The 18388-nt window shown below is 35.2% G+C and overlaps 1 protein-coding gene across 4 annotated transcripts in view; it reads right to left on the reverse strand.

Moving 5' to 3' along the window:
• Diaph3 (diaphanous related formin 3) overlaps positions 1-18388 on the reverse strand; it is a 460724-nt gene that overhangs the window by 345154 nt on the left and 97182 nt on the right. For all 4 annotated transcript variants that reach the window (XM_077792732.1, XM_077792731.1, XM_077792729.1 and 1 more), the window contains one exon: positions 243-373. In XM_077792732.1, the coding sequence (XP_077648858.1) occupies positions 243-373 (131 nt within the window). The remainder of the gene's footprint in view (positions 1-242; positions 374-18388) is intronic.

The raw sequence follows: 18388 nt of genomic DNA on the forward strand, positions 1-18388 counted from the left end.
ATGAAAACAAATTAATTCCATGAGCTATATATTACTCAATAATTAATACAGAAAGTACTACTGAGAGTATTTCTTTGTGCTTATAAATACTATGTATTCAATTTTTATTTGGAGAAACTGTTGAGGTATACCAGCTATTTATTTGAAAGCATCATGAGAAAAGTATAAAACAGATAACATTATTATTTCACTTGTATTTAATTTGAAAACATGCCCTGAAAATGTTGAGATAGATGACTTACCTCACAGGATTGCTGGTCAAAGACACCCGGAGGGACTCCAAGTATGTCACAAGTCTCTCATCCTCAGACCCCATTTTGAGTTCATAGATGAATTCCTGAGGTGAAATCTGTTGACTGCTTTTAAGACTTCCCTGAAAATCAAAAATATTTATCTTATTCTGCATAAAGGTTATCCACAAAATAACAAATTAATCACACCTCTCCTATTAACAGCAGCACACAATTGCTATGATTACTATTATTTTGGGAGAACAATTTCATTATGACATCCCATAAATCTATAAATTCAATCCATGATATTCACTAGAGATAGTAACATATTAAGTTATTTGCAAGTTAACAATAATTATAATGTATTAAAATAATACATTTTTCAAATGCAAAATGTCATGGATAATTATTGTGTATAAAAAAATATTTAAATAATCTATTTCAGTATAATTCAAAATAAATATGAAAACTCAATAGAAGAAATACCCTATGAAAATTAGCACTGTGAGCAACATAAAAAGCTTTAGTCTTTGATTCATTTAGTTACCATTCAATTCAGAGTCTAGTTCTAGGTAATGTTGACACAGGGATTACCAAACTATATGGGAAAGGAGAAACACAGCAAGAAAATAATAATTTTCACTGCAGTCTAATTCCTGTAACAGAACCAAGAGACTCAAAGTAAGAACACCTACCTTGACAGAGTGGGTCAGGAAAGCCCGAGTCAGAAGGAAAAGGGAAATAAGAGATTAGAAAATCAAAGAATTAGGAATGAACTCAGCCCAGAGTGAGACACAGCAACATATAACACAAGATGTAAAGGCCAGGTCATGCAGTGGTAGAGCACCATTCTACATTTAGCCTCCCCAGAAGAATTTTTGAAGATCTAGTGCAATGTGAAATACATGGATTGGAAGAGGCAGAGTTCACTCATTATCTGGCAAACATGAAGTGACTACTAAATACCACACACTGTTCTAATTGCTGAGAATGGAGCAGTGAACAAGAGGTAAAAATTCTTCCCATGGGGAACCTTCATTCTAATGGGAATAGGTACACAATAAATAATTAAAGTACACTGTAAATAACTATTATAGAGAAAAATAAAACCAAGAAAAAGAAATGAGCATACTATAAGGCACACAATTTATATAGGGTAATCAATGAGATCCTCAGAGAGATAAATCAAAGGTCTCCAACTTGAGTGTTTGGATAAAGGGCTGAAGAATATAAATGAGTCAACCAGGCAGGTTGTGATGCAGGATCCTGTAAACCTTACAAGTCACCAAAAGAACTTGGACTTTTACTTTGAGCTCAAAAGGCCTATTTAGAGATATGTTTATAACCTGTATGGGAAATGATGAGGCTGTCAAAGTATCAATTAAGTCCTAAATTATACCTATATAAATAACACAATAGACATAGAAGGGCAACACAAGGAAATGTGTATGTTCCAAAGCAGGTTTTTTGAAATGATACGAAATTAGGTGTCTTTTAAATCACCTTCTTGTTTTATTAATTTGCTATATTACTTAAGAAAACATAACCAACAGAGCAAAACAAATTAGCACTAGGAAGACAGGCTACTTTGTATTCATGTCAATATCAAAGTAGTAATTTGTTAAAGAAAAAACTCTATGCCAATATTTCAAAAGTATTCAAGCTGGGGCTGTGGCTCAGTGGTAGAGCGCCTGCCTCACACATATGAGTGAGGCACTGGGTTCAATCCTCAGAACCACATAAAAAAAAGTAAATAAATAAAGATATTGTGTCCATCTACAACTAAAAAGATATTTAAAAAAGAAAATATTCAAAATGGCAAAAAGGCAGGTGCAGTGGTATAGCCTATTATCCCAGCTATTGAGCAAGCCAAGGCAGGAGTATAGAAAGTTCAAGGACAGCCTAAGCAACTTAGATAAAAATAATTAGAACTACAGGTGCTCACCACACTAAGGTGCACACTGCAAAAGAGGTGAGCAAACAAGGACAGAGTTCATATGAACAGAGAGGCAAATGGTTTGTATAGAAGGACTGTGGGTATAAGAAGGGAAGAGAGGGTATTATAAGGAAGTGACAGACAAGAAATAACTGTGGAGTAAATGGGTTATTATTTCCAATAGTGTAGAGTGCTCAGAAAAGGAGGTCTATACATCATATTTAGAGGGAAGTATTTTACTCTCTCAGGTAGTGGTATCTGAGATTGGCTAGAGAAACAAAGATCACTGGGAGTGAGAAAGTCAAGTAAATGAGAAAGTAAAATGTTGGATGGATCATCTAGGAGAGTGAAGCTATCACAGACAATGACAGTAGGAAGAGGAGGAAGAAACTGAATAAGCTTGAGCGCCAAACCTTCAAGGAAGTAGGAGGAGGTCTATTAGTACATGCCAACATCTCCTTGTGGTGTCCATTAGTATGAACCTGACTGGGGCATGTCTCCTTCAAACTAAATCATCACTACATCACCAGTTCTTTGTAAAATGCCTGCCCTGATGAATGAACAAAATTATGATAAAATGGAAGTTGTACACCGACTAAGGATTAAAATAGGAAAGAAGAAAATAAGTTATTCATACACACAAAAATATTCTGCAACAAATGCTTACTTAGAAAGAAATATCTGAAATTCACGACATAGGAAATAGGCCTGCTAATTGAGAGAATTGGTTTTCAACGCAATTTCCACTCTTTTATTATATTCATTATGTTGCTCTCAAAATATGGATGTGAAAGAAAGGAAAACAAGGGAAGAAAATAGTTACAAGAATCAGAAATGTTCCTTTTCAGCACAGGTCTTCCTGTGTTCATTTTACCTAACTTCAAAGGAAGTGGGAGATAGAAGGAGCGAGGGGAAGGACACACAAATCTGTAAATCTCAAAGTCCATTAGCCATGAAGATGAAAATTCTTAGAAAGCTTTATCCCCTGTGCTATCAAAACACATTAGTGAGATAAGGATGTCTGCCTGGCATCACAAAAATTAGAAGAATATTTATCCAACATAATTTTAAATCTTTTTAATCCCTTAGTAAATTTTACCCTAAAAAACCAAATGCAGGATAGGAAAAAAAGTGCACAGATTATACTTGTCATATTCCTTATTAAATGTACTCTTAAAGTATAAAAGGTAGTATGTCTTCACACATACTTATTTCCTTTAACATTTATATTTCTCTAAAGCCAAACATTCTTTCCTTTGTTAGGCAAATAATAAACAGAATACTAGCCATTGCACCCCCATCTTAACCTGATTCCTTTGTTCCTGCTTGCCTTTCATCTGTTATGATATAAGAATTATTCAGTTATGTTTCCTCACTATTCTATCTCATTTGTTGCAGAAAAACTGAAGACACTGTTTTCTAAGGCAAAATAAAAATACATTGTAATTCCTACAGGCAGTAGAGAGTACTGAAGAACTGATCTTTCATTTTTAAATAATCTAATGATATTTCACAACCTTGAAATTACCATTTGATGATTATCTGACCTTGAAAACAATAAAGGTAAAAAAAACTAAGTCGAGAATATCAACACACTCTGCAAAAAGGTGACATAGCATAACTCGACATGTTACTTGCCTAAAACAAAAACATGCTTAGATTATCTGAGCCATCAGACTCACATTATATTTTTAATTGCTACTTTTAATTGCTGTTCTATCCAAATCATTAAATCCACCTTATTTCTCCCACAAGGCAATCTATGCTAAATATCACCAGGCATCTTCAGCTAATACTCTAGTATTTCAATCACCCTTAAACCTATAAAGAAAACAAACATTTTTTTTATTATTATTAACAAGAAATCCCAAGAGATATACAGCCTAAAGATTTAAAACATCCAAAGTTAGGAGAAAAGAATACATTGAAATCTTAATTTTTATGTAAAGTTAGTTATTAAATTCCAGGTCACCGTCCATGGAATTTACTTCATAAATTGCAAAAAAAGAAAAAAAGGTCATGGATACAAAGCCTAAGTTCCCATAATGTGTGCACAAACTTGCATACCTCACATAGTGGTATATTTCTATCTCTGAGTCTATTAAGTTCGTAATTGTGAAGTAACTACATCAGTTTCTCTTTAGTATTGCTTTCCTGAATTCCTTCTACCTATGCAAATGCTAAAGAGTAAGATGATACAAAATGCCAAGAACGTTTAAACAAATAGATTGCACTCATAAGAATATTTTAAGAAAACAGCAGAGTCAGCACAGAATCAAACAAGGGAAAGCACAGTTGCTTCCAAGAGGATAATTAAAATCTAAATTCCTATTATGATTATTACTGTTTAAGTGCAAGGAGACAATTTCCTTGCATTTTTCAAAGGAGTTCAAGCATTTCTAATGTCACTTATCAACAGAAACACTAAGCTGTTACTGAAGCATGAATTACTTGTTTTGAGAAAATTCATAGCTAAACATGTATGACTACATAACAACAAATCCCACCACTATGCATAATTATAACACATCAATAATATGGAAAATTAAAAATAATAAAATTATTAAAAGACTCCATAGTAAAATAAAAGAAATTTTTATGAACTAAACTGATATCTAGTGCCAATAAAATCTGTTATCCATGTATGATTTTAAACAAATAGCAAAAACATGCAAGGTTAAAAAGTTCTGCAATAAAGAATATCCACCAACAAAATAAAGTTTAGCAAGGAATTCCATTAAAGATCCTTTTCAATAAACATTTAATGAGCACTGTTTTATACAAAAAACCCTCTTTATATTTTTGGATGCTGGCTTTAGCTTACATTAAAAATAGTAATTCTAAACTTTTAATATATACTAAGTATATTTTACAAAGAAATACAATAAAAATACAGAAAATGTGCTACTCTGCTTTCGTTTCTAAAATATCTCCACAAAGAAAAACTTAAAAACCTAAAAATCCAACAATACACAATTAAAACTTCACTTGAAATAATAAAAATTTCAGCAAAATACATTCTGTCATTATCTATCCATACTTAACCATAATTGACCTCCCTTCCACTGAAACAGTTGTCCTGCATTGACCATTACCTTCAATAAGACACTGTTATTTACACTATTTTATATATTTAAGAAGAATTTTTCAACTGCTGAAGCAATACTATCAACTAGAAAAAATATAAAAGAATATGTTTAGAAAAGAAATAAAATACTTATATTTGTTCATTTGTGCAAAAAGATTTAGGAAAGAACAAGCAACTCTCATGATTATACAACTACAGGGGGTGAGTGGTTAACAAAGCAGAAAGATGAAGGAAAAAAACACTATAGAAGAAAGAGAAGGGTGCTAGTAATAGCTTTCCAAATACACTACTTTTACACTTCTGACATTCAGAAAGAACCATGTTGATGTTGCACATATGCATAAAGAAAAAATAAAACCAAAGATAGAAGGAAATTCTAAAATGAAATGAAATCTAAACCAAAGGAAACAAATTGTACTTCGAATAATGATGTCAGTGAAATAAGTTAGAATATGAAAATCTGGAAGGATAGAATGAACCCTGTTATTTAGAACTCTAACTGAAAGTTACCAATATGAATCTATGGTTTTTAAGTTTTATATTATGTATATACAGAGAGAGTGAGAAGGATGAGGCAGTAGATATAGAGAGAGGTGGTGAGTGTGTGTATGTACGTATAGCAGAGAGAGAATATACTATAAGATATAGTGTAGAGAGAGTATATATATATAGTACACATATATATAGTATAGAGAGAGAAAGAAGTGAATGTAGATAGGTATGTGTATACATATACCATGTGATTTCTATATATGGATAGACAATTGGTCTTCCATGTTATCAGGTTCTGCATATCTCTAAATTCATTGAACAGCCCACAAAAAATATCTGAGGGGAAAAAAAAAAAAACAACCCTGCAACCATACTAACTAAACAGGTACAGAATTATATACACTGTATTAGACATTATAAGTAATCTAGGTATGATTTTAACTAAATTTATAAAGCTCCTAGTAGTTAATCCTGTTGTTCAAAGACAAATATGTGGTTTTCTTCAAGAAATATAAAAATTAAAGTTTTGGAATCCAGGGTAGGGGTTCACCCCACGAATAACAAAGGAAAACTGTATATACATCTGATATACATATGTATCTCACTGGATAAACAATTTCCTGACTCAGTTTAAAGGGGCCAACAAGGGAAGGCACACCATTAGAAGATTAGAAGACACAGTATCTAAATCTTATTTGTTAAATACCAATCTTCATGAAATAGAATCTGGGTTCATTGGAGAAATGGCTGATTCCAATCCATATGTAGCAAAATGAAATTAGACCCCTATCTCTCACCCTGCCCAAAACTCAAGTGGATCATGGACCTAGGCATCAAAACAGAGACCCGTACCTATTAGAAGAAAAAGTGGGCCCAAATCTCTATCACATTGGCTTAGGAACCAACTTCCTCAACAAGACTCCTAAAGCACAAGAAGTAAAATCAAGAATCAATAAATGGGGTGGTATCAAACTAAAAGGCTTATTCAAAGCAAAGGAAACAATCAAGAACATGAAGAGATAGCCTACAGAATGGGAGAAAATCTTTGCCACTACCACCTCATAAAAAAACATTAAATTCCAGGATATATAAAGAACTCAAAAAATCTTGACACCAAAAAAACAAACAACCTAATCCATAAATGGGCAAAGGAACTGAAGAGACACTTCACAGAAGAAGAAATACAATCAATCAACAAATATATGAAAATACATTTCTACCAATTAGAGAAATGCCAATTTCCACTAAGATTCCATTTACTCCAGTCAGAATAGCAATTAGCAAGAACATTAGTTAAAAATAAATGTTGGCTAAGATGTAGAGGAAAAGGTACACTCACACATTGCTGGGGGACTGCAAATTGGTGCAACCATTATAAAAGAACCACCATTGCACACAGTTATCCCACTGCTCAGTATATACACAAATGATTTAAAATCAGAATACTACAGTGACACAGCCACATCAATGTTTATAGCAGTTCAATTCATAATAGCTAAGCTATGAAACCAACCTAGGTACCCTTTAACAGATAAATGGATAAAGAAAATGTGGTATATATACACAATGAAATATTACTCAGCCACAAAGAATGTAATTATGACATTTGCCAGTAAGTAGGTGGAATTAGAGACTTATCATGCTAAGTGAAATATGCCAATCCCCCCCCCAAAAAAAAAACAAAGGCCCAATGGTTTGTGTGATATGCAGATGTTAACTCACCATAAGCACAGTGGAGGACAGGAATAGAAATTCACTGGATTAGACAAAGGGGAATGAAGGGAAGGGGAGGGAGGTTGGAAATAGGAAAGACAATAGAATGAGTCAGATATAACTTTCCTACGTTCTTTTATGAAAACCCAACCAATATAACTCCACATCATGTAAAACCAGAAAAATGGGAAGTTATACTCCATGTATGTATGATATGTCATAATACATTATACTATCATGTATAAATAAAAAGAACAAATAAAATATTTTTTTAAAAATGGTTGATTGCAAAGCTAGTGTTAGGGTAGTACAGGATGATCCTAAAAGGTAATATGCAGTGCAATAGCAAGTATTAGAAGGATGAAGAGGACAAAGAAAGACAAAAGAATCAGCTTGAATAATTTGGTCTCTACCAGCCAGATATTGGGGTAGAGATAGGGAATGACTTTTTCAAGGGTATAGGGTTTTCTCTGGATTAATAAAAATGTTCTGGTGCTAGATGATGATGATAATTGCATAACATTGTGAAGATACTAAATGCCACTGCTTTTAAAATGATTAATTTTGTTATACAAATTTTACCACGCAAAAAAAAAGTTTTAAAAACATTTTAAATTGAGAAAAAAATTAACGTGCATTGTTGGAAGCTGGTAGAGGAGCAGTCTTTGGAAGGAGGAAGGACTATGACATTTCAGTATCCAGGCACAGTTCTATTTCCTTGCTGAGTACTAACCACATGAGTGTGTTTATTCAGTGATTCATTATTAGCTGCTATGCTTAAGATTTATAGATTTCACTATATGAATATGATCTAAAAATACTGAAAAAAACACTTTGAAATTTACCAACATTTATGCTTTATGCTATTTCTAAGATTAGGAACATTCAAATCAAATCTTTCCTAAATCTTCAACTCAGGGATTAAGACATGCTATTAAGAACATTTACACAGTATATCATTATATATTTGTCTGAAAAATAAACTAAATGAAAAGTTATATGGTGACAGATAAAGCAGTTGTTTTTATTTAGCATCTATAACATACCTAGAAAATGTTTAGTTTCACCTAAACAAATTGCAATTTAAAAAGATTCTGAAATAGCCCCAAGTTTGGGGTAGAAAAATTGATTAAATAAACACATATTCTAATTTGCCAGACTCTATTTGATGATTCAGTGAAAGATAAATATTCCTTTGGAACATATGAACAGGTAGAAAGAACATGCTCATGTGGTTGATCACATGTTCATAACATTCTTCACAATGTTGACTAGGTTTATATAAAAAGAAAAACCACCAAAAATGTCATTAGGCATTTGTCAAAAGGGGCGTTGGGTGGACAAGAAAATGCCAGCTATTATAGTCTTTAAAGTGAGACAATTTCTTCAGGTAATTATGCAATTATTTGCTTCCACAATTCTGAATTATGATTTCAAGCCACTGTTAACATTTACAGTTTAAGTTTTGTTGTTTGTTTTTTTCTTGATTTAGGAATAAAATCACCTTGATTTAGGAAGAAAACCACCTCCTCATATACACATGCTAGACTACTAATTTAAACAGCTAAAAACAAAAAACAGTGCAAAATCTAATATAATTTCTAGATTACTCCTTATAAAAATAACAACAATAGCAGATAAGGGAGGAAGAACAAATATGAGAAAGAAACAAATTCTTTGGAACACATTACATCATTACCAGTTATGGGACTTTGACCTCTGGTTTCCTCCATATAAAATGTTCAGGACTTATGAAGTATAGGAAGTTGCAATATGGATCAACACAAAGGAAACACGAATCATGAGGTAGGGTTAAAAGCAATTTGAACTAATAAACAAAATGAGAAGCAACTGAAGTCCAACAAAAAATGGGTTTGTTGATTTGTTTATATTTCATCTTCCTTATGACTAAGGAAGGTGGCAAGTAAGAAAATATTTCAAATGTCTATTTTCACAATCACTGAACTACTGTGTTTTAAACAGATACCATATAAAAGTAATTCTTAAGTAAAATGAAAGGGCAAAGGACCTAAATTTATTGACCTACTATACTCACAACTGAAAAATTTAAACATTTTGATAGAATGGACAATTTTGTAAAATGCATAGCTTCTTTAACCTCGTATAACATCCAGTTATCAACCTTTCAGATTGATTCAATAAACACATACTCAAGTATACATTATGTACCATTTTAAGGAACACTGAGACTCAAAATGAGTACCAATTATACTGTAATCTCATCACAGATGCTTATCATCTGGTGGGAATGAACATCTAAAGAGTTGCAAGGTGGATAAGGTTGGCTAGGAAACCAGTGTCTGTGAATGAAATGGAAGATATCCCAATTGTTGCCATGGTACATAAGTACTCAAGTCCTTGAGTATGGAAATGTAATGAAGATTTCCCAGAAAAGAGAATGCAAAAACCAGTTTTTGACAATCAGGGATGAGAAAGTAGAGTGACATGAATGGAATGGGCCAAAGCAGTCAGGGAAAACTGTAGGTGCATTTTAGGAACAACATGAATACCCTACAAGAAATATAGGAAATTGAAAGAACATATAAGAAACAAAGTGTCATAGGCACCTGTCCCACACTAATAAAGTATACTTTAACCCACTGTGTTTGTCAGCTTTCCATTACTGTACCAAAAATCAAATACCTAAAATAAATAAATGAAAGAGGAAAGTTTATTTCAGTTCATGATTGCAGAGCTTTCAGTCTCTTAGTCTGTGGCACACTTACCTTTGGGCTGTGTTAAGCCCATTTGCATATCATGGTATGAGCAAGTGGAGGAGGAAGCCATTCACTTTTTATACCAGGAAAGCAGACAGAGAGTGGACCAGAAGGGAGGGAGGAAGAGAGAGAACAAATGGGAGGAGCAGGGATCCCTATATCCCTCTCAAGGTACACCTCCTATCTTTATTGTGCTGGGCCCCAACTCCTAACAGCACCACAGGCTTGGGACTAAGCAGTCAACACACGGACCTTTAGACAACATTCAAGATCCAAAGGATAACATCTAAAGTAAACAGGTGGTCACTAAAGAATGTTCACCTCTCCCCGCCCCCACCACAAACACACACACAAAACACAAAACAAAACAAAAAACAAATATGTCCCATTTCTGAGGCACTTAAACACAAAAAAACAGATTATTGTTTCTCCTGATAATAGACAGATACATAGGAGCCTCTTCAAACTGTCCCACTCATCTCGAAAATATTTAGTTCTGTAATATTTTTTTAAAAAATCAAAAAATTGAGTGCCTGCAAGGTAGGCGAGCCTGCGACCCACGGGCAGGTCAGGCCCAGCAACCTGCCGAGTGACAGAGCTGCCACACGCGCCTGCAGGGAACTCGGAACTGCGACCCACCAGCAGGACAGTTCCAGGAACAGGTCGGTCCCCTCCCCCAGTGCCTGCAAGGTAGGCGGGACTGCGACCACTGGCAGATCAGGCCCAGCGGCCTGCTGAGGGGCGGAGGCGCCCTCTCCCCCCGCACCTGCAAGGTAGGCGGACCTGCGACCCACCGGGAGGTTAGGCCCAGCAACCTGAGGAGTGACAGAGGTACCCCTCGCACCTGCTGGGTAGGCGAACTTTCGACCGACCAGCAGAGCAGATCTAGGGCCCGCCAGCATGGTAGACGGATCACACCAATTGGAGGAGGATCACAACCACTACCGGCCCTACAAGGGAGATTTTTGAACTATACAAGAGCAATATAAATAAATAGAGGGAAAATTTCAAAAACACAACAGTTTCACCAAGCAGAAAGAAACGCAAGCAGTATGAAAAGACAAGGAAGGAAAGGACCACAGGCAATGCAGGTCAACTCAACTTTAGAAGAGGTAATAGCTGCAACAGATGGAATGTCAGATAGAGAGGTCAGGATATACATGCTTCAGATGATCTGGAGTCTCAAGGAAGACATGAGACAGCAAAATCAGACAATGAAAGATCACATTGACAAGGAACTACATAAACAAATCCAGGAAGTAAAAGATCAATTTCACAGGGAGATAGAGGTAATAAAAAACAAACAAATAGAAATCCTAGAAATGCAGGAAGCAATAAACCAACTTAAAAACTCAATTCAGAATACTACCAGCAGAGTGGATCACTTAGAAGATAGAACATCAGACAATAAAAACAGACTATTTCAACTTCAAAAAAACATAGACAGCTCAGCAAGTCTGCTAAGAAACCATGAGCAGAACATCCAAGAAATATGGGACAATATCAAAAGACCAAATTTAAGAGTCATTGGGATACAGGAAGGCACAGAGCTCCAAACCAAAGGAATAAACAATCTATTCAGTGAAATCATACGAGAAAACTTCCCAGACTTGAAGAATGAGACAGAATCCCAAATCCTAGAAGACTACAGGACGCCGAATGTGCAAAATCATAAGAGATCCACACCTAGACACATTATAATGAAGATGTCCAACATACAGAATAAGGAGAGAACTTTAAAATCGACAAGAGAAAGGAAGCAGATTACATTTAGGGGTAAACCAATCAGGATAACAGCTGATCTCTCAACACAGACTCTGAAAGCTAGAAGATCCTGGAATAACATATTTCAAACATTGAAAGAAAATGGGTTCCAACCAAGAATCCTGTATCCGGCGAAATTAAGCTTCAGGATGGAAGATGAAATTAAAACATTCCACGATAAACAAAAGTTAAAAGAAATTGCAGCTAGAAAACCATCTCTTCAAAAAATCCTTGGCAAAACACTACAGGAAGAGGAAATGAAAAACAACAATGAAAACCAACAGTGGGCGGTAGGACAGTAAAGGGGGGAAAATAATCAAAGAGGAAAACAAATCAGGATTAGTAGCATTAATAAACAAATATGGCTGGAAGAACAAACCATATCTCAATAATAACCCTAAATGTTAATGGCTTAAACTCACCAATTAAGAGACACAGGCTAGTTGAATGGATCACAAAACAAGACCCAACAATATGCTGCCTACAGGAGACGCATTTGATAAGAAAAGATATTCATAGACTGAAGGTGAAAGGTTGGGAAAAATCATATCACTCATATGGACTGCGGAAACAAGCAGGAGTGTCCATACTCATATCAAATAAAATAGATTTCAAGCCAAAGTTAATCAAAAGGGAAAAAGAGGGACACTACATACTGCTCAAGGGAACCATACACCAACAAGACATAACAATCATAAATATATATGGCCCAAACAACGGTGCTGCTATATTCATCAGGCAAACTCTTCTCAAGTTCAAGAGTCTAATAGACCACCATACAATAATCATGGGAGACTTCAACACACCTCTCTCACCACTGGACAGATCTTCCAAACAAAAGTTGAATAATGAAACTATAGAACTCAATAACACAATTAACAACCTAGACTTAATTGACATATATAGAATATACCACCCAACATCAAGCAGCTACACTTTTTTCTCAGCAGCACATGGATCCTTCTCAAAAATAGATCATATATTATGTCACAGGACAACTCTTAGACAATACAAAGGAGTAGAGATATTACCATGCATCTTATCTGATCATAATGGAATGAAACTGAAAATCAACGATAGAAGAAGGAAGGAAAAATCATGCATCACTTGGAGAATGAACAATAGGTTACTGAATGATCAATGGGTTTTAGAAGACATCAAGGAGGAAATTAAAAAATTCTTAGAGTTAAATGAAAACACAGACACAACATATCGGAATCTATGGGACACATTGAAAGCAGTTCTAAGAGGAAAATTCATTGCTTGGAGTGCATTCCTTAAAAAAAGAAAAAAACCAACAAATAAATGATCTCATACTTCATCTCAAAATCCTAGAAAAAGAAGAGCAAAACAACAGCAAAAGAAGTAGAAGGCAAGAAATAATTAAAATCAGAGCTGAAATTAATGAAATTGAAACAAAAGAAACAATTGAAAAAATTGACAAAACTAAAAGTTGGTTCTTTGAAAAAATAAATAAGATCAACAGACCCTTAGCCATGCTAATGAAGAGAAGAAGAGAGAGAACTCAAATTACTAGCATACGGGATGAAAAAGGCAAGATCACAACAGACACTTCAGAAATACAGAAGATAATCAGAAATTATTTTGAATCCTTATACTCCAATAAAATAGAAGATAGTGAAGGCATCGATAAATTTCTTAAGTCATATAATCTGCCCAGATTGAGTCAGGAGGATATAGACAACCTAAACAGACCAATATCAATTGAGGAAATAGAAGAAACCATCAAAAGATTACCATCTAAGAAAAGCCCAGGACCGGATGGGTATACAGCAGAGTTTTACAAAACCTTTAAAGAGGAACTAATACCAATACTTTTCAAGCTATTTCAGGAAATAGAAAAAGAGGGAGAACTTCCAAATTCATTCTACGAGGCCAACATCACCCTGATTCCGAAACCAGCAAAGACACTTCAAAGAAAGAAAACTACAGACCAATATCTCTAATGAACCTAGATGCAAAAATCCTCAATAAAATTCTGGCGAATCGGATACAAAAACGTATCAAAAAAAATGTGCACCATGATCAAGTAGGATTCTTCCCTGGTATGCAAGGCTGGTTCAATATACGGAAATCAATAAATGTTATTCACCACATCAACAGACTTAAAAATAAGAACCATATGATCATCTCGATAGATGCAGAAAAAGCTTTCGACAAAGTACAGCATCCCTTTATGTTCAAAACTCTCGAAAAACTAGGGATAACAGGAACATACCTCAACATTGTAAAAGCAATTTATGCTAAGCCTCAGGCTAGCATCATTCTGAATGGAGAAAAATTGAAGGCATTCCCTCTAAAATCTGGAACAAGACAGGGATGCCCTCTCTCACCACTTCTGTTCAACATAGTTCTCGAAACACTGGCCAGAGCAATTAGACAGACGAAAGAAATTAAAGGCATAAAAATAGGAAAAGAAGAACTTAAATTATCACTATTTGCAGATGACATGATTCTATACCTAGCAGACCCAAAAGGCTCTACAAAGAAACTATTAGAGCTAATAAATTAATTCAGCAAGGTGGCAGGTTATAAAATCAACACGCATAAATCAAAGGCATTCCTGTATATCAGCGGCAAATCCTCTGAAATGGAAAAGAGGACAACCACTCCGTTCACAATATCCTCAAAAAGAATAAAATACTTGGGAATCAACCTAACAAAAGAGGTGAAAGACTTATACAATGAAAATTACAGAACCCTAAAGAGAGAAATTGAAGAAGACCTTAGAAGATGGAAAAATATACCCTGTTCATGGATAGGCAGAACTAACATCATCAAAATGGCGATATTACCAAAAGTTCTCTATAGGTTTAATGCAATGCCAATCAAAATCCCAAGGGCATTTCTTGTAGAAATAGAGAAAGCAATCATGAAATTCATATGGAAGAATAAAAGATCCAGAATAGCAAAAACAATATTAAGCAGGAAGTGTGAATCAGGTGGTATAGCGATTCCAGATTTCAAACTATACTACAGAGCAATAGTAACAAAAACAGCATGGTACTGGTACCAAAACAGGCGGGTGGACCAATGGTACAGAATAGAGGACACAGAAACCAACCCACAAAACTACAACTTTCTTATATTTGATAAAGGGGCTAAAAGCATGCAATGGAGGAAGGATAGCATCTTCAACAAATGGTGCTGGGAAAACTGGAAATCCATATGCAACAAAATGAAACTGAATCCCTTTCTCTCGCCATGCACAAAAGTTAACTCAAAATGGATCAAGGAGCTTGATATCAAATCAGAGACACGGCATCTGATAGAAGAAAAAGTTGGCTATGACCTACATGCTGTGGGGTCGAGCTCCAAATTCCTCAATAGGACACCCATAGCACAAGAGTTAACATCTAGAATCAACAAATGGGACTTACTCAAACTAAAAAGTTTTTTCTCAGCAAAAGAAACATTAAGAGAGGTAAATAGGGAGCCTACATCATGGGAACAAATCTTTACTCCTCACACTTCAGATAGAGCCCTAATATCCAGAGTATATAAAGAACTCAGAAAATTAGACAATAAGATAACAAATAACCCAATCAACAAATGGGCCAAGGACTTGAACAGACACTTCTCAGAGGAGGACATACAATCAATCAACAAGTACATGAAAAAATGCTCACCATCCCTAGCAGTCAGAGAAATGCAAATAAAACCACCCTAAGATACCATCTCACTCCAGTAAGATTGGCAGCCATTATGAAGTCAAACAACAATAAGTGCTGGCGAGTTTTCCCAGCACCATTTGTTGAAGATGCTATCCTTCCTCCATTGCATGCTTTTAGCCCCTTTATCAAATATAAGAAAGTTGTAGTTTTGTGGGTTGGTTTCTGTGTCCTCTATTCTGTACAAGGGTACACTTGTACATTGTTGGTGGGACTGCAAATTGGTGCAGCCAATTTGGAAAGCAGTATGGAGATTTCTTGGAAAGCTGGGAATGGAACCACCATTTGACCCAGCTATTCCCCTTCTCGGTCTAGTCCCTAAAGACCTAAAAAGAGCATGCTACAGGGACACTGCTACATCGATATTCATAGCAGCACAATTCACAATAGCAAGACTGTGGAACCAACCTAGATGCCCTTCAGTAGACAAATAGATAAAAAAAATGTGGCATTTATACACAATGGAGTATTACTCTGCATTAAAAAATGACAAAATCATAGAATTTGGTGGGAAATGGATGGCATTAGAGCAGATTATGCTCAGCGAAGCTAGCCAAGCCCTAAAAAACAAATGCCAAATGTCTTCTTTGATATAAGGAGAGTAACTAAGAACAGACTAGGGAAGAAGAGCACGAGAAGAAGACCAACATTAAACAAGGATGAGAGGTGGGAGGGAAAGGGAGAGAGAAGGGAAATTGCATGGAAATGGAAGGAGACCCTCAGGGTTATACAAAATTACATACAAGAGGAAGTGAGGGGAAAGGGAAAAATAATACAATGGGGAGGAATGAATTACAGTAGTGGGGGTAGAGAGAGAAGAAGGGAGAGGAGGGGAGGGGAGGGGGGATAGTAGAGGATAGGAAAGGCAGCAGAATACAACAGACATGAGTATATCAATATGTAAATCAATGGAAGTGTAACTGATGTGATTCTGCAAGCTGTATATGGGGTAAAATGGGAGTTCATAACCCACTTGAATCAAAATGTGAAATATGATATATCAAGAACTATGTAATGTTTTGAACACCCAACAATAAAAAAAAAAAAATCAAAAAATTTTAAAACTACCTTTCCAACCTCATATCTCACTGTTTTCCATCATGGAAGCTTCCTTTCATACAAAATAACAACTTCCCTTTCCACTTGAGCACACCATGATTTCCCCCAAATGAAAATATCATTACTACAGTGTAATTATGTGATTAATTTGTGTATATCTGCACCCCCACAATCAAATATTAAAGTCCTATCTGTCCATCACACCTTCCCAATGCCACCTTCAAAGGCAATCTTTATTAATCCCCTCAACAGGAAATGGTCCTAATCTCCAAATTCCCCATCTAGGTTTATTTCTCTTATTGTTCTTCTAACTACTTCTTCCTTGTTTTAGTGATATTAATATATTGTATGACTACTGCCAGATTAAAAGCTCCTTGAAAGGCAAATATTAGGTTTATTTTAAAATGGGTCCCAGAAGATAGAAATTTTAATTTTTTAAAAGTACATTGTTTTCAAATCCTACCTTGATCAAAACCACATTAGAATTATTCATAAAATAACTCATTTATTCATTCCCCAACATTTCCTGAGCATGTATTATATTTAGGCAGTCTGTTACATGTTAAAGTGGAATGAACAAAACCAGTAAAATCCTCACTAAGTTCTCAAAATGCACTGTTGGGAATTTTACTAACTTGGAGGGTAATTCTTTCCAAAGTAGTTTTAGTTTCACTGTTGCTTAAATCAGTGATCAAAATCATTTGGAGTATCTCCTAAACTTTTACATTCAGACATCTAACAAACACATACCCCAGCCCCATGAACCACACACATTAAAAGGATATGTATCCTGGTGGGTGAAAATTTCAGATTCAAGTACCACATTACTGGGGAGGAATATGCATGAAAGCATTAATAGTAAAAATAATATGATTCCTTTTTGTTCTCAGATTCAACCTTATATTGCATATTTATTGTCTCTGCTACTAGAATAAAAGGTACATAAAGGCAGGGACAAGATCAATTTTGTTTATCACAAATCTCTTTACTGCCTAAAATAGTCTTGGCACACAGAAATATTTGTTGAAAGAAAAAATAGAATGAACAGATGAATGTGGGAAGAAACATTCCTACTAATCTAAGAAATACACTGCTATTCAAATCACTTAGAGGTAAAACCATGACTTGGAAACCTACTCTGTATCTATTTATCAATGTATTTTTCACCAGTAGACTTGACCTTAAAACACTTAATAAATTCCTAATTTATAAACAGGCTACCTTCCCAAGTGCCCTGTTATAAACTACTAATATAACTTCTAACTCAAGAAGAGGGGAAAGGCCACATTCACTTATTTTAGCAACAAAAAGTGATGCTTCATGAAGAATTGCACACACTCAGGTATATGCAGGGGAGGGGTCAAGGAGAATATGCAGTGGTCCTCAAAAGGAAGACACACACACACACACACACACACACACACACACACACACACACACACAGAGGCAGAACCACCAATGTTCAGAAGGAGGCCAAAACAAGATGGTGAATGTCCTGGTATCAGACTCTCATTCAAGTCATCCTCAGCATCACTCCCATCCTTCCAATAAAATGTCACCTTTCTGCTCAAATTATTTCTGGGTGCTGCTGCCACAGATGCAACTGAAGGCAATACTGCTGCTTATCCCCACTACAGCCAATGCTACTCTTGACCCACTGCTTGCTGCCAACA

Source organism: Urocitellus parryii, chromosome 2, assembly GCF_045843805.1.
Source record: "Urocitellus parryii isolate mUroPar1 chromosome 2, mUroPar1.hap1, whole genome shotgun sequence".
NCBI classification, from domain to species: domain Eukaryota; kingdom Metazoa; phylum Chordata; class Mammalia; order Rodentia; family Sciuridae; genus Urocitellus; species Urocitellus parryii.